Source organism: Engystomops pustulosus, chromosome 2 (assembly GCF_040894005.1).
Source record: "Engystomops pustulosus chromosome 2, aEngPut4.maternal, whole genome shotgun sequence".
In the NCBI taxonomy this organism is placed as follows: domain Eukaryota; kingdom Metazoa; phylum Chordata; class Amphibia; order Anura; family Leptodactylidae; genus Engystomops; species Engystomops pustulosus.
Window position 1 is genome coordinate 100,383,657 of NC_092412.1, and position 22,071 is coordinate 100,405,727.

The following is a 22,071-nucleotide window of genomic DNA, read 5'->3' on the forward strand; positions in this document are numbered from 1 at the left end:
GTGAGGGAGGCACAGCATCTGACAGTATGTTGTTACAACAGTAGATGGACGGCACTCTGCAGGTGTGCGGTGCTCCGGGTACGGCCTGGGCCTCAGTAACGTAGCAAAGAAGATCCCGGCACTCGCAAAATAAATGCAAATCATGTTTTAATAGTAAGATAAACTTACAGCATGATGTGCAGGGACACAAAAACAGGAACTCGTTTTCGGCTCGATACACGAGCCTTTGTCAACCACACTGTATAGTTAAACATCACACACATAAATACAAAGTTGCGATCTAAACCCCGCCCACTGACGTCACATCCTACCGGAAACGGGATCTCCGTGGTGTGACGTAGTGGCTTCAGGTATTCTCCTCGTTCTGATTGCGTTTCTAGAAGGAGAGATTGGGGACAAGAATCAAAGTGTTAATGCATCGCTATCATGTCAAAATTGAAGAATAAATAGAACAGAGATAAAGTTAGTGTAAACCTAAGTACATCTCAAATGAAACTCTCACAGTACTATGAAAAATCTCTTAAATCGTAATCGCGATTTAACCCTCGTGGTTCCAAGGTCCCCAAGGTATGTATCCAATAGGCCTCGCGGCGACGAAGAAGAACCTTAATATTGCCACCTCTACGGGGAACTTGGACCTGTTCGATCACTTGGAACCTGAGCTGGGAGATAGAGTGTTTCCTTTCGTGAAAGTGGTAAGGAATGGGCAATAATCTATTATTACATCTAATGGTCGACTTGTGTTTATTGATGCGGGATTTCACGGGTTGCATCGTTTCCCCTATGTATAGGTATCTGCAAGGACACTTTATGGAGTAAATTACATTGTGGGAGTTACATGTAAAAAATCCCTGTATCTTAAAGGGCTGACCGGTATGGGGATGATGTAATGTATCACCGCGAAGAATATTCGAACATTCAGAACAGCTTAAACATGGGAACGTGCCTCTCTTCTATGTCGCAAGAAAAACTTGTTTTGGTAACCTTTGTGTGCCTCCCATGTCAGCCCGTATAAGTTTGTTCTGTAAATTTGGAGCCCTCTTGTTACAAATTAAGGGTGGGTTCTGAAACTCCTCAACTTTAGGGAACGATGTTTGAAGTATGCGCCAGTGTTTCCTGACTATTGTGTCAATCCTGCTATTAAAGATATGGTGTTGGTGGCTAAAGATTATCCTTTTTTCCGTTCGTACTTTAGGTCTAGTTGAGCCCATGGAAGCAGAACTTCTGGCTCCTTTCAAAAGGTGTTCAGGGTACCCTCTGTCTCGGAATCTGGATTCCATCTCATCAAGCCTATTCACCCTAGTACTCATCTGACACTATTCTATGAACTCTTTGGAACTGGGAATTAGGGACAGATTTTTTTGTGGCATAAGGATGATTGCTGCGGTAGTGTAGGACACTATTACTATCTGTATCCTTCCTATATAAGTCCGTACCTAGAGTCCCATCGGTCCTTTTGTATACCACTGTATCCAAGAAACTGATGTTCACTTCATTATAGGTCATAGTGAACTGAAGTTCACCACGTATCGAATTGAGATGTTGTAGAAAAATCTCCAGGGTCTCATGTGGCCCCGCCCATACGCAAAACACATCGTCAATAAAGCGACGCCATATTTTAACATGTCTTGAAAAGAGAGGATGTGTATATACGTATTCCTCTTCAAAGGTTGCCATATAACAGTTTGCGTAGGGCGGGGCCACATTGGACCCCATTGCTGTCCCTCTCTTCTGCAGACCTTACTTCTACAGAAATGGATGCATCATGGTTCAACATTTTACCGACTGCTTCAATTCTCAGCTTATGTTCAATTGATGTATACAAGCTGACTACATCTATTGTAACCAATAGGTCGGTAGGTGTGATATCATCCAAACGTTTAATTACATCAAGAAAAGATGTTGTGTCTAAAAGAAAAGAGGTAGTCTCCTTCACGTAAGGTGTCAGAATCTTTTCTAGCACTTTAGCAGGAGGTGTCAACACGGAGTTAGTAGAGGCCACAATCGGTCTTCCCGGGGGATTGACCAGGGTCTTATGGACCGCCGCAAAGCGGGATATACAAAACCGGTATTACCGGATCATGATTGATTAAGAATCTAGCCATATTGTTGTCAATTAAACCCTTCTGTTCAGCTGTATTGACCAATGTCAGGAGTCTGGTTTTAATCCGGGCCGTTGGATTAGACAATAGTTTCTCATAGGTCGCCTGGTCGGACAGTTGGCAATATATTTCTTTACTGTAGGCTGCCTTGTCTGCGGGCTTCAAGATTATATCCTTGTCTGACCCGAGAGACCTAAGAGCTCTATATTCGTCACCCGTGAGATTATTAGATATTTCAAAATCTCCTAATTGGAAATGTTGGTTGGTGATGGCTACATCCCTTTTCACTACATCAATAAAAGTCTCCACTGGGTGAAACCTTTTGGGGGGATTGAATGAACTTTTATTTCTCAAACCCAGATCACCCAATTTAAGAGGAGCCCCTGTATCGGAGAAAATAGCATTAGAAGACACGGTAGCAATATCAGTGTTTATAGGATCGACAGTCCTTTTTGTAGTAGACTCAATTGGGCTGGATCCAAGTTCTTAGAAGAGATGTTGATAACTAAGCTGGGTACAGTACCTGAGACCGAGTCAGAGGTGGTTGAGGAGGAGGTGCGTTCACCGCTGGACCTCGATGAGGTGGGTTGGCAGTTTCTGCGATGGTGTCTGCCCCCACGACGGGTTTTCCTGGGGGTTCTCTGTTCCCACCTTTGCGAAAAGGGCGGCGTCTCCCTTGGTTGGTACTGCGATCGCTGCTGGAACTTGAAGAACGTGGATCGTGACGTCTTCCAGATCTCGGTGCGCCATATTGCCAGCTGGAGAAATCGCGCCATTTGTAGACCCTGTTAAGTCTATAATCCTCCAGGTCCCGTAGGTATTTGTTTCTTTTGGTGTCTTCCGTGTCTTTGCGATACTTGTTTATCAAGGTTTCCACTGAAGATTTTAATGCAGAAAACTCTTCTGATTTCATACAATCTTGTAGTTGTTGTTCAGTTGCTTTGGTTTTACACCGTAGTTCCTCAATCCCCTTTTGTAAGGGGACCTAGCCGAAACCTGGGACCGGAGTCTAAGTGGCACCTGGTCTTCACCAGACCCCGCCGCAAAGCGGGATGGACTTGCTGCGGCAGGGTACAACCAGGTCGTTTCACAGATGCGACTAGCCCGCAGTGGCAGTCGAAGTTGAGGAACCTTAACGGAAGACAGTCTCTGGTTGAGTCCAGGCACAGGGTCAGGGCAGGCAGCAGAGATGCAGGGTGAAGTCCAATCCGGGGTCAGCAATGGAAGGTCCAAGTAAATGGGAATGGGAACACAGGCACATGGGACACAGAAACACAACAACACAGAGGGACTCTGGTAACACAGGAACATGGAGGGACTATGGTAACACAGGAACACGGAGGGACTCTGGTAACACAGGAACACGGTAACACAGGACTCAGGAGCAAGAACACACTGGAATGCAGAAATACACAGGAACGCAGGAATATCGCTGGGGAGCTTTTTCTTAGCCTGTGAGGCACAAAGATCCGGCAAGGGTCACAGGAAGGGGCAGGAACTTACCTGGGAAGGTGGCAGGCCAGCGGCAATTATCGGTGCGCTGGCCCTTTAAATCTTTGCCCTAGGAGACAGGGATGCACGCGCCGAACCACTGGAACCGCAGAGACCGCCGCTGGAGCCAGGAAAGGTGAGTTTTGCTGTGAAGGGGCTCCGGGGGCACACAGAGGTACACGGTGCTCCTGCGACCCAGAATATGGGGCGCAGGAGCACCCGTGACACTTTCACTATACATTTTCTCTGTAGGATCCACTTCTGGTTTGGCTTCCAAATGTATAATATTGTGGTGTGAAATTGGTCTGATCTCCTGACCTAACATCTTATTCAAGTGTTAATAATTACTATAAGGACATAATATGGGGGAACAGAAATGTACTTGTGAGAAACTGTATAATAGCTGCATTTTTACAACATACATAAATCTTACAATGCACATAAAAATGTTTCTATCACTTAGAGAATGGCTGGACCATTGTTCAAGTCACCCTTCATGCTCATAGACTGTAAGCTCTTGCATCACCCTTCATCCTCATAGATTGTAAGCTCTTGTGTCAACCCCTTCATCCTCATAGACTGTAAGCTCTTGAGTCTTCACCTTCATCCTCATAGACTGTAAGCTCGTGTCACTCCCTTCATCCTCATAGACAGGGCCCTCATTCTTGTTTCGCCTGATTAGTTTATTACTCTGTAATATTTGTATATGTGCCCTATGATCTGTGCAGCGCTATGGAACATGATGGCGCTTTATAAAAAAAAGCTTTGTCATTGATTTGAGATTAAAAATGACATAAAATAGCCACAGAAATTGTGTTATGCTGCAGCTGGACACAGTTTATTACTGCAGTTCTAGAATTTTGGATTGTCTGAACATGTAAAATCTGTTTAGGGATGTGATCAGCCCTCAGCACCATCTCTTGGCAGAAAGCCTCACCACCTTTGTCCATCGTACTAATGAGCTTACTGCAGTACGTCAGTATATTGCAGTCATTAACTTATTGTTATAGAACATATCTATAAATGTGTAACACATTAAGGTGTAGTGTTGTGTGCCCTGTATTCTTCTGCAAATCATTGTGTGGTTTGTGGATAAACATTAATAGGATTCTGGGTAAAGAAATGAAGGAAGTGATCACAGGTTTCCATCCACACTCATTACCCTGTGCCGTCTTCACATCATACTGAGGATCCTATATGCTCACTGTGGGCACAGAGGTCGGTATGTTTATGTACTAGCATGGGGTGATCCGACCTGGAGGGTTGGGCACTTGTGTTGTGTTGGGGGTATCTCCTGAAACAATAGTGGAAGGGAAAGGGCGCTCCTATGGTGTAGTATCCTCTGGTAAATTTTAAGATAGGTAATAGTGAAACTTCTCACCTGGTAGAGTTGTGCTGACAGGCACAACTCTGAGTCGCGTTTAGCGGTTTTTTCCGTTAGCGTCTCCCTGCAGCCACGCTCTCGGGGTTAATCCTTTTCCGTGGGATGAAACTCCAAAGGATAGAAACTATTTTTTCAGATTGCGCATCTATGATGCATGATGAGCGTTTTGCACGGCGCTGGAAGGCTAGGTATACTTTTTTTTAAAAAAGGTCCAATTTTTATTGGTATTCTAATATGATAGTAACAGGCTAAAAATAAACATAAAAAAATATATATATAATTTGTTTAAAAGAGAACTACGCGTTTCGCGCTCGAACCGAGCGCTTCCTCTGGTTCATGTATTGTTCACTAAGGATGGATGCTCGTTTATAAAGGCTGGTGAGTAGCTATTGAGTGATCTTCTTCACAGGTGGTCACTTCCGGTTGTCAGGTATAGGGTAATCAGTTCGGTATCATATACTTTACAGATGTTAAAATCTCATTATTAAAGTCATACTATAATCAGCGGTTAGTATTAATGTTTACAGCAGAATACAGAAGTACAATACAAAATAGCACAATAAACAAGAGAGTGTAATGGTACCTATATGTGATGTCTTCATGATTGCTGGTTTCCAGTGGGGATAGGACTACAACTACGGGCGTAGCTTAGGGACAAAAAGGGTTTGATGCTTGAGAACTACAGGTACGGAAGCCGATTTGTACCAAAAAGACTGGAGTAACGCTCTTGTATTTGGGAGGGAGTAGCTGCTATGGTGCTGTATGGAGGCTGATGTTCTGGCAGGAACGAAAAAGCACTGATCTTTGTGAGTATTTCTGTGTTTTTATATAATTGTATTATAGAATAGTTTCGTTTATTTCATTAAGTCCACCAGGTGACAGTGTATTCAGTTTAAACATCCAGTATACTTCTCGTTTGCATAGCATTTGGAAGCGATTGGGAAACGTGTCTGGAATATGATCTATCGGCATGATAGAAATGGGAGATGGTATTTTGGGATGGTATAGAGTACAATGTTTGGAAACTCCTTGCAGGAGGAAGTTTTTCTTGATATTTTCACGGTGTTTGTTTAAACGGTTACGTAAGGTTTGAACTGTTCTGCCAACGTATTGTAGTTGGCATATATTACATTTTATGAGGTAGATAACATACCTACTATGGCACGACATTTTGTTTTTTATGGGGAATTCTTCTCCTGTGTTGGTGCATAGAAAAGTAGAGCCTGTTTTAATGGACTTGCAGCACAGACATTTGGGTTTTCCACATTTATTTACATATCCCTTTTCTTTATCGGTCTTATTTCTTTTGTGTTGTCTCAGGATACTGGGGGCCAATATATTTTTAATGGTGGCAGATTTTCTGTATGTTATTTTCGGCTGTTTTGGGAGTAGGTCTTTTAGGTATGTATCGTTCTGTAATATATGCCAGTGTTTTTGCATAATGTTCCTGATACTCCTCAGACGACTATCAGGCCGCCAGACAAATAGCCCCATCATACCTCACACACCCACACCATCAGCAGAAGATGCAAATTGGTCTTTCATCACCACACATGAAGATTTCACACCTAGTACATCAACCCAAATTACTACTTATAGGCTTTCAGATGCCTATGAGATAGATAATATTGCTATACCTAGCAATCTAATCTTCGAGCAAACAGAATCGTCTAACACCTGGGAAGTTACAAAGAAAGACACCAGTAAGACAATATCTCGCCCGAGATCAACATCTGCACGAACAATAGATACAAATCACACACAAGTTAAACCCGGTGAAAGTAATACACAGAAAGATTTTTTAGAGGTGGATCGATCATCCCCAACGACCAAACCGATACATCACTTTTTCCAGCCGATAAAGTCACGAAAAAGAAAAAATTCAGGAGAGGTAAACGGGGAGGCAAAAAAAGAAAGAACAATCTAAACGGGAAGAATAAAAATAATAATAAAAATAAAAACAAAAAGAAAGAGACCACAGTTAAGATCTTTAACCTAGCAAATCACATCCTAAAACCGGAAGAACAATCACTACTGGAAAAAGGCCTGTCGTTCTGCCCTAACTCCAAACCGGACGACTTCGAATTGTTCTTAGATTTAAACCAATATGTTAGAAAACTAACATTGAAGAGATATTTTGCAAAAAAAGAAAAAGAAAAAGATAAAAATACTAAACAACCAGATAATTGTGAAATACAGAACACAAGCATAGTAAAAAATAAATCAAAATTTTATCCCATTAAAGAACAAAGTCATAATATCAAAACTTTCCAACAATTAGTTTTAAAAGATCTTACCAAATTAACTAGAGCCCCGAAAAACACTAAGGGCTATAAGAAACAAAAAAACAATCTCACAAAAAAAGAAAACAAAGCCCTAAAACAATTACAAGAAAACAATAACCTTGTAATCCGGGGAGCGGATAAAGGAGGTGGTATAGTTATTCTTACGTATACTGCCTACCATCAAGAAGCCCTCCGGATTCTAGATGACAGAAAATATTATAAAAAAATCACAGAAAATCCCACTCCAAAAATACAGAAGAATCTAAAAGAATTTCTAAAGAATGCATGTGAAAAGGGCCTCATTACCAAAGATGAGAAATCCTTTTTATTCATCCCATTTCCATCCACAGCATACTTTTATTTTCTCCCTAAAGTCCATAAGGATGCCTCCAATCCACCAGGGAGACCGATTATTTCAGGTGTCGGGTCCATCACCAGTAACATATCTCAATATCTTGATATTATACTACAAACATTCGTCACAAACCTCCCTAGCTACCTCAAAGACTCGGACCAGCTCATCCGAGAGCTATATGAAACAAACTGGGACGAAAACATCAGTTTAATCACCTTAGACGTCAACTCCCTATACTCTAACATTGACCACTCCAAAGGGATAGAGTGTGTCAAATTATTTTTGGATAGAGATGTCGATTTCTCTGAAGAGAAGAAAACTTTCCTACTAGAGTGTTTACGTATTGTTTTACAGAATAATTATTTCATATACGATACCAACCTATACCACCAAATACTAGGAACGGCTATGGGCACACGGGTAGCCCCCACTTTCGCCAACTTATTTATGGGGGCATTTGAGGAAGAGTTCATAGTGAACAGCAACAACCCGTTCCTACCATATATCTTAAAATATAAAAGATATATAGATGACCTATTCCTTTTATGGACAGGCCCAAAGAATATGATAAAAGAATTCCACGACTACCTTAATAAAAATCCATGGGGCATCTCCTTTACCCTCGAGACCAGTGATGAGACCATTGCATTTCTCGACCTACAAATATACCATGAAGATGGCTCCTTTAAAACCAAAACTCATTTCAAAAAAGTAGATTCGAATAATTATCTCGAATACTCTAGTTCACATTATAAAAAATGGATACAAAATGTACCCTATTCACAATACAAAAGGATAAGGAAGAACTGCACCGACGTAGACAACTTTGACCAACAAGCAAAAATTCTACAGGAACGTTTTTTAGAAAAAGGGTATCCGAAAAACCTTTTAAAAAATGCGTACAAACGAGTGAGACCTTTAAAGCAAATAGAATGCGTGACAAACAAAAATCCAACTGCAAAAAATAATGACTCTTACCACGAAATGAACTTTATCACAAAATTCAATGAAAAATCAAACAGTATCAGGAACATTATGCAAAAACACTGGCATATATTACAGAACGATACATACCTAAAAGACCTACTCCCAAAACAGCCGAAAATAACATACAGAAAATCTGCCACCATTAAAAATATATTGGCCCCCAGTATCCTGAGACAACACAAAAGAAATAAGACCGATAAAGAAAAGGGATATGTAAATAAATGTGGAAAACCCAAATGTCTGTGCTGCAAGTCCATTAAAACAGGCTCTACTTTTCTATGCACCAACACAGGAGAAGAATTCCCCATAAAAAACAAAATGTCGTGCCATAGTAGGTATGTTATCTACCTCATAAAATGTAATATATGCCAACTACAATACGTTGGCAGAACAGTTCAAACCTTACGTAACCGTTTAAACAAACACCGTGAAAATATCAAGAAAAACTTCCTCCTGCAAGGAGTTTCCAAACATTGTACTCTATACCATCCCAAAATACCATCTCCCATTTCTATCATGCCGATAGATCATATTCCAGACACGTTTCCCAATCGCTTCCAAATGCTATGCAAACGAGAAGTATACTGGATGTTTAAACTGAATACACTGTCACCTGGTGGACTTAATGAAATAAACGAAACTATTCTATAATACAATTATATAAAAACACAGAAATACTCACAAAGATCAGTGCTTTTTCGTTCCTGCCAGAACATCAGCCTCCATACAGCACCATAGCAGCTACTCCCTCCCAAATACAAGAGCGTTACTCCAGTCTTTTTGGTACAAATCGGCTTCCGTACCTGTAGTTCTCAAGCATCAAACCCTTTTTGTCCCTAAGCTACGCCCGTAGTTGTAGTCCTATCCCCACTGGAAACCAGCAATCATGAAGACATCACATATAGGTACCATTACACTCTCTTGTTTATTGTGCTATTTTGTATTGTACTTCTGTATTCTGCTGTAAACATTAATACTAACCGCTGATTATAGTATGACTTTAATAATGAGATTTTAACATCTGTAAAGTATATGATACCGAACTGATTACCCTATACCTGACAACCGGAAGTGACCACCTGTGAAGAAGATCACTCATCAGCTACTCACCAGCCTTTATAAACGAGCATCCATCCTTAGTGAACAATACATGAACCAGAGGAAGCGCTCGGTTCGAGCGCGAAACGCGTAGTTCTCTTTTAAACAAATTATATATATATTTTTTTATGTTTATTTTTAGCCTGTTACTATCATATTAGAATACCAATAAAAATTGGACCTTTTTTAAAAAAAAGTATACCTAGCCTTCCAGCGCCGTGCAAAACGCTCATCATGCATCATAGATGCGCAATCTGAAAAAAGGGGGTATCTCCTGGAGAGGCCTGTATTTTTTTTGGTTTTTAAATTTCATTTTGCAACACAACAGGGAGGGACTTGTCCTAATTGCATATTGCATATAAGAGCAGCAGTGCTGAGCTGTGAGGCTGTGCGTTTTTGATGGATTCCAAAAGCTTCAGCCTTGATCACATGCCAAGGTTACCTAGGCCTTCTACTGCATTTGCTAAGTTGCATTGTGACCTCAGCATGTGATCACAGTTCACGTCTTTGGAATGTGTCAAAAACGCAACAAAAAACGTGACGCAATGCTTCGCAATGGGCCTCAATGGCAAAAACCACAACATATTTTTTTCCCCATTTGCCTAGCAAAGTTCACCATATATCTTCAGAATCCATATGTGAACTGACTTTTTGTCAAAGTTGCAAATAAACTCCAGTCCAAAGGAGACAAAGGCAAAAGTTTAGAAGGGGTTGAAGTAGACTTTGCTACTTTTTTGCAACTTTTAAAAAATGTCACAAAATAATAACAGGCTCACATGCCTGTTATATAACCCTAAAATAAACCCAGAGCCTGGAAAATAAAAAAGACGTGCAGACTGAAGATAAATGACCCCCATGGTGCTTGCTGACGATCACAAGCGTTTCAGTAGCGATACATCTGTGTTGGGGCCAAGCCCATTCCTGTAACCCTTGTGAGAGCACAGCCTCAGGTTAGGTTCACACATTAATGACTTCATGTAGATGTATTCTGCACACATCAATCTGCACTATGTTTGTCGCTTGTGGGTGTAATTGTTGCTATTAAATTACATTGTCTGCAGATTTCTTCCATTGATTCAATCTGAAAGTTAATGTACAAGCTGCAAAATCAGATCCAAATGACTGAATGTGAAGGGAATAAATCTAGAGCATGTGCCGGAGGTTGTGAAAACGGCATTTATTTGTATGGTCCTGAATTTTTCCCATACATTTCTATAACCTGCCAGTTGGTTATATGTCGGTATATTGGACTTTTTTTTTTTTTACATACAATTTTGTATATTCTCAGCATGACCTCTTGGAGGCCTCATGCACACGGCCGTTGATTGCACAGCCCCATGGAAGAGCCAGGCAGTCTCTTTTTTTTTATTTTTTGATGCGTTTTTGACGCATTAAAAAGGCTTTAGCCTTGATCACATGTTGAAGTAACGTTGGGGGTCATTTACTAAGGGCCCGATTCGCGATTTCCCGACGTGTTACCCGAATATTTCTGATTTGCGCCGATTTCCCCTGAATAGCCCCGGGAAATCGGGGGGCGTGGCCGGATGAAAACCCGACGTATTCGGAAAAACCGCAGCATTTAAAAACGGGGAATGTGTCGCTGGAAAAAACGCCGCATTTAAAAACGGGAAATGTGTTGCTGGACTTGCGCTTACCTTCACTCGGCTGGCCTCGGTGAATTCCTGCGCGTTCAGATGCTTTTCAGCGCAGCAGAGGAACTACCTTCATAAATCCCGGCCGGACCCGAATCCAGCGCAGAGAACGCACCGCTGGATCGCGAATGGGCCGGGTAAGTAAATCTGCCTCATTGTGTTTTAGCAAATGCAATGGAAAAGCAGTGTTATTTCAAAATGTGATCAAGGTTGAAGCCCTGACACGTGAGCAAAGCCTACACACTGATGACAGCCGGGCTGCAAACACCAGACCTCAGGACCCTTGTTTGTGATCCAAGAACTGCAGGAAACTGAAGTAAGATGAAATACAGGCGGTCCCCTACTTAAAAACACTCGACTTACATACGACCCCTAGTTACAAACGGACCACTGGATATTGGTCATTTATTGTACTTTAGTCCTAGGCTATAATAAACAGCTATAACAGTTATCAAAGGTGTCTGTAATGAAGCCTTATTATTAATCCTGGTTCTTATGACAACCCAACATTTTTTAAATCCAATTGTCACAGAGACCAAAAAAGTTCTGGCAGGGATTACAATGACAAAATATACAGTTCCGAATTACATACAAATTCAACTTAAGAACAAACCTACAGACCCTATCTTGTATGTAACCCGGGGACTGCCTGTATATGGATTTGTTAGTACCAATCTGTAACCACTAGGTGGTGCTCAAGGTTCAGGAATTGCAATTAGAGGTTTGGCTTGTGTGAACCTACATTTCCCTGGTTGACAAAATAGTTTCTCCGTTTACTGACTGCTCATGTTACATGAAAAAGGGAGCAAAAGTTGAGGTGAGTTCCTCATAGCAGTGCAATAAACCCCGACTGTAGTTTAGGGATCCCCGGCTCTAAGCACAAGCCAGTCACTTCTACCTCAGAATAGGTCACAGATTTATGTGCAAGTTACACGTTTTCTCTGACTCGTGATACTTTTCTCTATACTCAATGTACTCGGCCACAGCTTGAAGGTACAGTACAGTGCGGTGCTTCAATATGGAATATTAGTATATTCTGAATCTGAGGCAAGCCCTGCCCACATCACAACTTGGCCCCACCCCTTCTAAAAGGGGACATTTACCAAACTGCAGTATAAAACAGAAACCTCTTCACATACATTGGAATATAATCACATGCACCTTTTCTTCTAAATGGACACTGACACTGCTAACATTTGTTATCCAAATGGTTGGAAACGTAATACATGTAAAAGGACAGAACCCTTCGGACATGTGTGGCTCTGGATTATGAAAATAAAACAGACAGTTTTCTATTATTCTAGGAAAACCTTTAGAAACGGACCAATGGCTATGATACTTTAGTGTATACGCACAGATTAATGGCCAGCAGTAAATGATTGCCCCAATCTCTGGGTTTACCAATGACTGGTTGTTAATGTGTATTGGTGCAAACTGCAGTCATGACAGAAAAAGAGAGTTGCACTGCTGTAGTTATCTAAGGATCACATTTATGATAGTATGTCTGTGGTGTATTTTAGAATTAGGACAACAAAACTACCTAAAGTATCAGATTTACTGAGGATATGAATGGTACTGACCACAATACATAATGGGGGAGATTTATTAATCTGTCCACGGCAGAATACTGTCGTTATTTGTACTAAAAAAAGTGTCTGAAACACATTTATAAAGGGTTTTACACAGTTTTCAGGCTCTCCTACCACTAGCTTGACAAAAGGGTCATGGCCTAGTGCCAAAAGGGTTTGTGTGATAAAAATACTGCTGACAGAACTTTGTCCTAATTTTCTGACATAAAGTAAGCCAACTAATAGGAGGTGCAGAGTACGACTAGATAATCTTATACTAGGACAATTTATCATCCAGCACCAGACACTGATATGAATCTGGTGCAGAATACGACAGTCTAGCAGGGGCGTAACTTTAGGGGGTGCAGAGGTTGCGATCACACTCTGGGCCCAAGAGGTTAAGGGAGCCCTTATAGTGTCACTTCCCCATATGAGAAGACTATTACTATAAACCATACATTATAGTCGGGGGCCTGCCACAGACTTTGCACTGGGGTCCATCAGCTTCTAGTTACGCCACTGCAGTCTAGTCTAACCCTGCACTGTCTAACCTTAGGACACTTTTTTAAAATCTGCCCCAATGTTTTTCATAGTAGTGTAGATTTGTACCGTGTTAGCCATGGAGAGCAGAAGAAGAGGTATCACCTGATTTCTTCACTCTTCCAGTGTTTTTCAGCCAGAGAGCCAGGTTTTTTTTTACCAGAAATTATGGTGCATAAGCTCTTGTCACAAGGGGCCTGCATTTCTCTCTCAGGCTGCATTCCCATGTGGTCTTTTTGTCACGTTTTTAAATGCATCCAAAACGCAAGTGGGACAGCCTCACAGTTGTTTATTGACAACTTCATTGATTTTGGGCCTGCACAAAATGGCCCCACCACATGTCTCTGCAAACACACTGTTATCTCCCTGCCTTTATGGTGAAACTTGAGAAAAGTAGTGAAGTACAGTATAGTACTAATAAGAGCTAGCTTTTATTAGTGAGCTTAGCCAAATAATCCAGCTCCATAAAGAGAAATGGACATTCCCTCAAAACTGAAAAGACTACCTGTTTGAGAACACCCACTTATCAGGAACTGATTTCCACTACACGATTATATTAAGCGTATTGACTATATTTATAAGCCGTCACCTGTGACAGGACCACCCTAATGAAGACAACTTTTCATTGGCATTTTTGGTGGGCGTCTCACATAGGTTTCACTTTATTTACCTTACCATAGACAATAGCTTCTCCTCTTGTAGAACAAGGTCCACCTTTGTTGACTTTGGCTATGGGCACCGTTTACAAAATGAGTCACTTACTTTGGGAGCCAATGTGATAAGTTTCTGCAGTGCTTTCAATAACATGTCCATTTGTCTGTTATATGTTCCTGTTACAGAAGAATGGCTCGGAAAATGCTGCTAGTGGATGTGGACTGTGGGGTAGATGATGCTCAGGCCTTGATGATGGCTCTGGCAGCACCACAGGTGGAGGTGTTGGGAATAACATGTTGCTTTGGGAATACAACCGTTGATCATGTTTGTAAGAATGTCCTGCGGGTTCTTCAAGTGTGTAACAGAATGGAGGTAATACTTTTTGAGGTCTTAATTTTACTTTTCTCTAGTAAATCTCCCCCAAAATTGATTTAGCCACAATCAGACTGAACGTGCCACACATGCTTCTGAAACATTTGATTTAAAGGCGGGAGTAGTGGACTCCCAAGATTTCCAATGAAACCCTTCTGCTTTTTTGTAAAATGGGTCTCTAAGGGATCCTATATATTTAAAGGGAAGGGAAGACCCTTCTAAAAAAAAGTATGTATGCGTGTTTCCTTTTTAGGTGCCTCTTCCCCCGAAAAAAGGTGTATAAACAAAAAGAGTGCTACCATTTGGCAAAAAAGTTTAAAAGCATGCAGGGTGTCTGGGACAGCACATGAAGGGCGTGCACGTTCCAGGTGAGGTGGTCTAGTTTTGGACACAGACAGCCTAGTGCAGGGAGCCCACAGCCACGTCCACGCGATGTGGCCACCAGCCGAGCCAGGCTCCGGCGAAACAGCTAGTACATATCCATTAAGTAAGGTTGTAAGTAGTAAACAGCCAGTAAGTAGGCACCGCCGGACAATTTACAAAACAAAGGCAATTTCCCCTTAATCATGACCAGACTCCCTTAGCAGTCCCCACCATGGGCATACCACACTCCCCTACTAAAGGGGGTAAGTGATGTGCCTAGAAGTCTTTTTTCTTCTTCTCCGGACCCTAACCATGAGTCCACTATGGTCCCCTTTCCTGGGAGCAGATCCTTCTCTCTGGTGGCGGTGCCGCTGTGGTGAAGGGGAAAAATTGTTGTGAGCAAACATAGGCACCAATCTCTGGATTGTCACTGTCTTGGTAATGATCATCTTCATCATGTGGTCTCCCCTTGGGAGTCTACTGCTATTGCTGCTGTGGGGTTAGAGGAGGAGAAGTGTGTCCTGCCTTGACATTTGTCAACTGAACCCCTAAATTCTACTTGTATCCCTTCAACCCACTGAATGCACAAAATGAATATGCTAGTTAAGAGCAAATGGTAGAATACAAGAAAGTGTTTGCACCCCTTTTCTCTTTGCTCAAAGTTTGTAGTAGGAGAGAGATTCAAATGCATGCCTACATAGAACTACACATCCCAGCAGGGCAAGATAAGTTTGACCACTGCTATCCACTACAGGAGTTCGCCCTACAGACCACAAATCGATGACTTAGGCTACCTTCACACGAACGTATGGGGGACGTATATACGGCCAACGTATATACAGCCTATATGCATCCCCCATACACGGCAAAGGCCGCACAGTGCCCTACGGGAGCGATACGGTGCTGTACACGTGCGACACAGTACTGTTCCGTAGCCAGGAGAAAGATAGGACATGTTCCTCTATGGAGAGGGGCGGCCTGTGACTGCCGTGCTACGGTATGGCAGGCACACGTCAATGTGAATGTAGCCTAAGAGTGTCACCTGGGCTTTTGATTTCAGAAATCCATAAGATTCATCTGCATAATCAGATACAGTTCTCCCTAAAGATTTTCCTCTATCTTTCACATACATATTTTCACTTGCTATTTCCATCATACTGCTACCAAACTTCATGCTACTTCATGATTTTACATTCCAACATACAGTTCACAGAGCTTATTATCTTTCAAGCAGTCTTGCACTGTAGTGTTATATGTAGCTGTACAAAAACCTGTTAAGACACTAAAACACACACACAAAAATATGTTGTTTCATGGAAAATGTGTGAACATGGAATACAACGTTTTGTCGTGTAATTTTTTTCATGTAGTAAACTATAACAATATTGGGAAAGAAGGGTTGTTGTATTGGCCTGAGGAAATATCTGGAGCAATATTAATGTATATTTATGTAATAAACTAGATCCCAGTGTTTCGTGGGGCATCAAATTCACTATTGGGAGAGATCAACCCCCAGTTCTCCCATTTTGGAAGTGATGGTTTGGGAGATGTAGGAGATCCAAACAGCCCAGGTCTAGAACTCTTACAGAAGGAAGATGCAGTGCATGCTCTCATAAGGATCATTCATCAGTATGAGGGTCAAGTAAGTAAGACTGTAGAAATCTATAGCATGTGTGTTTGTCTCAATAGCAGTTCTGATCATAAGAGGAGTTGTCTCATCTAAAAAAGGCACTTTCTAGTGGTTGCTGCAGCCGAAATCTAGTATTAATGGAAATCTACCATCAAAATCAAGCATGATAAACCAAGGACGCTTGTTTATAGATCCAGGCACAGTAACTAAGGCCTCCTCCCTTCCAAAATTAACTTTGAAAATTGTGCTAATTGTGCTAATGATAAAGATTTTGCCCCAGCAGAGTGTAACAGCTTGTGAAGTTGCATGATTGAGGAAGCTCTGGGATGCCCTCCAGGCTCATTAGCATAATCTTAAAAGTTGATTTTAGAAGAGAAGAAGTCATGGAAAACAAATATATCATCACAGTCACTAGATTTCCTTTAAAGGGAACTAGTCAGTTCATTTTGGGCTACTTTAGCTTGCTACGTCTTTTTATCCTGCATTTTGTAATGGATAGAACGATTAGAACGATTAGTGGCCAGACGAAGGCAACAACTAAGCCTTCATCTGCTACTCTATTTGTCAATTTATGCGATTTGCGTATACATCGGGTGCTTTTCCGATGTATACACTTAGGGCAGTGATGGCGAACCTTTTAGAGACTGAGTGCCCAAACTACAACCCAAAGCGACATATTTTACAGAAAGGGCCAAATGCCAATTTAAAGTAACTTATTGCTCCCGGCTCTGTCACAGATTTGAACGTATTGGCGTCCTGAAGACACCAATACAGTACAAAGATGGAGCAATTTGGTTTATTATTGTAGCTTCCCTCTAACTGGATGAATCACAGGCCCTGAGAAGGGGCTTCAATGATAATCCAGCTCTGCCCACTCCTCCTGTACTTCAAGTCACTTTAAAATAGTGCTGAATATGGCACGTTCTGGGCTCCCTGTAACTCCAGGAGGAGGAGTCCTAAATGGTGACCTTTATGCTGGGTGATGGCTTGGGTGCCCACAGAGAGGGCTCAGAGTGCCACCTCTGGCACCCGTGCCATAGGTTCGCCACCACTGACTTAGGGTATACAATGAACGTGATGTGAACCCAGCCTTATTGTCTGCAAGAAGGTGATTTCCTTTATTGCTCATGGGTTATATCAGGATCCTGTTACATGGTGATAGGTTATGTCCGTGTGAGTACAGTCTGCATTAGCCAAGGAGTAGTAAGACAAAGTGCTTGAACTTGGCAGTAGTGGTTTGGTGTATGCTCATCTGTTGTTGACATCAGCACATGGACAGATATCAATTTCTTATCAATTTCTTCTTTTCCTGTAACAAAATAAGATAAATCTGGTAGCATTAGGACCCTTGACTAATCTGGCCCTGGCAGTCAAAATGGATCCAAGTCTTCCAAAGAAGCTGAAGAATCTGTGCATAATGGGAGGAAATATACAAGGTAATGAATTATTTAATGGTTATCTCTATTAAAAATTCCCATTGCTGTATAAAGAGAGTGTATGATATGGATTCCAAGTGAAGCATTGATAAGCTGCTATGGCTAGGATGTAACCTGGATATCTTTTTTTTTTTTTTAAGTATTTATTTTTGCAGTTTTTTGGAAATTTTAAATAATTACAACAAACAGAACCAAGATCGCCTGTTACATATTTTCTTCCCACAATGCAGGATTATTAAATAACATCCAGTGGTAACAATCAGGGTCTTACTACGTCCCAAAATTAACTGAAGGATATCGCACAATAAATGATAGCAAAATAATGTAGCCAGACGACTTGTTAAGACATGAATAACTATTGACATATAGACGATCAGTCATACACACACACACACCAGAACACTCTGTCTCCTTCATTTTGGAGAGAAGTAGATACCACATGTGGTTATTAGGCTGTGTGGGGATTCACGCACCATCTGGACCAGATGCAATCAAACTTCTGAGGGCACTTTCTGTTGACATACAGGGACCGGTAGTGGGGAATAACACTGTTAATAAGTAGAATCCATCTTTTTAATTGGGGGGGCCCCTGGTCCTCCAAGTCATCATCACACTTTTCGGGCATAGTATAAGACAAACCTAAAGAAAATGTTATCATAGTGGCCATTCACTGAGGATGCTGAGGAGACACACAGAGAGAGACATTAAGCGTAGGAATTCAAAGTGTAGATTTAGGAACTCCAGCCCTTCAGACCAGAAGACCAGAAGACGTGAACCCTAGGGCAGGATCAGACACAGTGCAGGAAGGATCCGGCTTCAGCCTGACAGCGAAAGCTAAGATCATTAGGAATTACTCCCATGCGGAATAATCTAGCAGGGGTGAAATATACTCAATGGAGGAATTTAGACTGGATCAGGAAGTCCCTGGCACTGACCACAAATGTGAAGTAGGACAGTTCGACCTCCCTCCAGTCATCATCCGACAGGTCAGGGATATCCCGTCTCCAACATTCATGGGCTCTATCAAATAGTCTGGACTTTTGTTTTTTTAGAAGAGCATAGCACTGAGTGAGTGATTTAGGGAGGTCCGGGGTACTCATCAGAGTCTCTAGTTTGGAAATTTTCACTGTCAGGCTAAAGGACCCGAATTGGGCTTTGAATGCGTGTCGCAATTGCGTGTAGTGGAAACTATCCGTATCGGGTACAGTATGTCTCTTATCTCGTCAAAGCGAAGCAATTCTGCATCTGGGGATAAGAGCTGACCTACAAATTTCACCCCAGCCGTCCCCCACATTTGTCCAGCCCGAGAGGGAGAGGAAGTGAGAGAGCCATGGATTTAGCCACAATGGAGTTCTAGGCGAGAGAGGGGGAGAGCTGCTCGCTTCTACCAGGGTTTGTGCCCTACACCAGAAATCTGTATGTAGGTCGTATTTAGATCCTATTTTCATTCATTTTATAATTTGAAAATATTTTCTATAAAATTTTTCTATTTTATTGTATTTCAGGTAGAGGGAACATAACAGTTTGTGCAGAGTTTAATTTCTACATGGACCCTGAAGCTGCCTATATTGTAACTAATGAATTTACTTGTCCTACATTTATTGCTGCTCTGGAGTTCACCCGGGAAAACTGCCTTACCATGGTATCATTTTTCTTTTTCTTTAACCAGTTTCTGCTCTAATGTTGAATGACTTAACATATCCAGGTTTGTGACAACAGTAATTAATCACATTAAAGCAAACCCTCCACCACACTATACCCCCCATCACCTTTTTCTGGAAATTTTTTTAGCATACTTCTAGGTTGCAGCATGAATAAAACTAATCTTTTATTCTTTTGTATGAGGCAGTCAGGTAACCCCCAACTCCTGCCAGTTTGCGCTGTCCACTCCATGCTTTTGAGCCAGACCTGCAATGTCATTCTGGAGTGGCAGAGCAAACTGACAGCAGGGGGCAGGGTAACCAGACTGCAGGAGGCGGGGTTACCTGACTGTCTGACTGTGTCGTACAAATGAATTAAAGATAATTTTTCATTCATGTTGAAAACTATAAACACTTTCAGGGGACATACATATTACAGAAGAAGGTACTGGGGGGATAGGGTGGTGACAAGTTCCCTTTAAGGCTCGGTCCACACAGTAAGTTTTGACAATAAATCTGCTGTGGGAGATGCCACCAGCTACATCACTGCTGAGGACAGTAATAGAAAAAGAACATGAGCATCGAATTGTGGAAAACCCACTGCCAATTTCTTCAGCAGGAAATCTGCTGCAGACGGACCTAGCCATTAGTTGAAGGTTTTCATGGAAAGATGACAGCTAGTAAAAGTTCAAAGTGGCAGCGAAGTAGTCAAACGTAGAATATATAGGTGTCTTATATTCACTATGTATAGTTATAGGTGTAGTAATGTAAAAGAAGAGGTGTCGTTACTACTGAGAGGGGGTGGAATGTTGCAGTGGAAGAGTCTGAACTTCTGTTCAGAGGGGACAAAGGGACTCCTGGCATTATATATCTGTAAGTCCCACCATCATCATTATCACTGTGGTTAATCTGTGATACAGGACACCGCACAGCCGGTTATTGATGGTCTGACCACTGTTTCTGACCTTATGTGCAAAGAAAACCAAAAAGTGAATAAAAACCAATGTCTGAATAAACCCATAGAAAATAAAGGCTATAATAGAGAGCTTATGTACATAAAAACTCTTGCCTCAATTAGCCCTTTTTCTTGCTGGGTCTCAGGCCTGGCCAGGATTTGTCCATACCTATATTGCTGGACCTTTATATCAGGAGGCTTTTCAGCATGTTAAATACACATATAATGTATGCAACAACTTATGTGCTGTTTCTTCCCCAAAAAATTATTTTAGGAAGATTTCAAAAACTGGGTGCACCAGGACACAGAGAAAGCCAGATTCATGGCGAAAATCACAGCAAAGTGGCCTCAGAAATCCAGTTTTGTCTCTTATGACTCATACGCTATGGCTGCAGTTATTGAGGAGAATATTATCACAGAATACGAGAAATGTGCCGTGAGTGTGGAGCTTCATGGCAGATATGCCAGGGGGATGCTGGTCCTGGACACAGACAATAAATGGAAGAAGGAACATAAAGCTATCCTGATGAAGAAATGTAATATAAACCGTTTTAAAGAACTACTATGGAACGCTCTTCTATAATACAGAATACAAGTAATAAAATAAAAATTCTGATGCTAAAAGGGCAGCTTCCAAGTTGTATATCATTTATCTACATTAATAACAGCAACTAAACCATATGGGAAAATGTATGTGCTTCAATTATATCGATTGCAAACAGACCAATAGTATTACTATAGTAATAATATGGGCTGTACTAGACCTAAGAGGGCTATAAACAAATGTTGCATAAATAAGTAGTATGTTATACACTCATGGTGGGATTTATCACGTCTGTCCACGGTGTGCCTGATATACTGAGAGGCTCCTCCTCATGGTAAATCAGGAGCACAATTGTTTTTTTACATGTAGTCCTGACTCAAAAAAAAATTTTACCAAAATTTTTGGCAAATTGAAAGAATTTGGAAAAGGGCACATGATTTTAATTTATGCTAATTGCTCACTATGTAGTAGCCCTTGTCTCTTTGGTTGGAATGATATAGGAACACACAGTGAACTAGCTCCAAAAGGCCTAGTTCACATTCTGTCCCATTGACTACCTTCTTGTGGTAGCAGAACTAAGCTTCTTGGAAAGGAGGGAGTCCGTTGTGTCGGTTTTGAGTCCTCCAGTTTGAGGACTTTTGGAATACTGGAAGGGATCCTGTATACATGCATGTCGGGAGCAAACACACATTTTGAGGAAGTTTTGAAGTCTGTACAGGTCATTATCAAACTTGGTGAGTGATTTAGGTGATTTAGGTGGCCATCAGTTCTCTAGAATCCTTGGGTCGCCCATATTATAATCCACTACTGATAAGAGAAGATTGTGTGATCAACCAGCATCCATGGGTAGCTTGCACAATTTCACTGTCCAACATCCATGATCACCCCTTTCTGACTCGACCTTTTCCATGTTGCCTTGCATTCAATCTAATATTTTAATTACTTAAGTAAAAGTATCTGTCTCTTAGGCCCCTATCACACAGCACATGTGGGGACCTAAGCGGCCACATGTGTC

At 41.5% G+C, this 22,071-nt stretch overlaps 1 protein-coding gene across 3 annotated transcripts; it reads left to right on the plus strand.

Moving 5' to 3' along the window:
* The first annotated feature begins 4,709 nt into the window (after positions 1-4,709).
* LOC140118169 (uncharacterized) lies at positions 4,710-21,138 on the plus strand. 3 transcript variants are annotated; one of them, XM_072135702.1, is made up of 6 exons: positions 4,710-4,811; positions 14,302-14,488; positions 16,314-16,493; positions 17,806-17,917; positions 19,423-19,559; positions 20,787-21,138. In XM_072135702.1, exons 2-6 carry the CDS (start codon positions 14,306-14,308, stop codon positions 21,093-21,095), a joined length of 921 nt encoding a protein of 306 aa, XP_071991803.1. In that variant the 5' UTR covers positions 4,710-4,811; positions 14,302-14,305; the 3' UTR covers positions 21,096-21,138. The 3 variants fall into 3 exon arrangements, with proteins under 3 accessions (XP_071991803.1, XP_071991805.1, XP_071991804.1); XM_072135703.1 differs by lacking the exon at positions 4,710-4,811 and adding an exon at positions 12,029-12,171; XM_072135704.1 differs by lacking the exon at positions 14,302-14,488 and having other exon boundaries at positions 4,717-4,811.
* The last annotated feature ends 933 nt before the right edge of the window (positions 21,139-22,071 follow it).

Bases quoted from the DNA above. Each gene is read 5' to 3' on its own strand.
- LOC140118169 (XM_072135702.1), top strand. From the start codon at position 14,306: ATGGCTCGGAAAATGCTGCTAGTGGATGTGGACTGTGGGGTAGATGAT. The intron at 16,494-17,805 runs GTAAGTAAGACT...TAACAAAATAAG, and splicing joins TTCATCAGTATGAGGGTCAA to ATAAATCTGGTAGCATTAGG. The intron at 19,560-20,786 runs GTATCATTTTTC...AAATTATTTTAG, and splicing joins GGGAAAACTGCCTTACCATG to GAAGATTTCAAAAACTGGGT.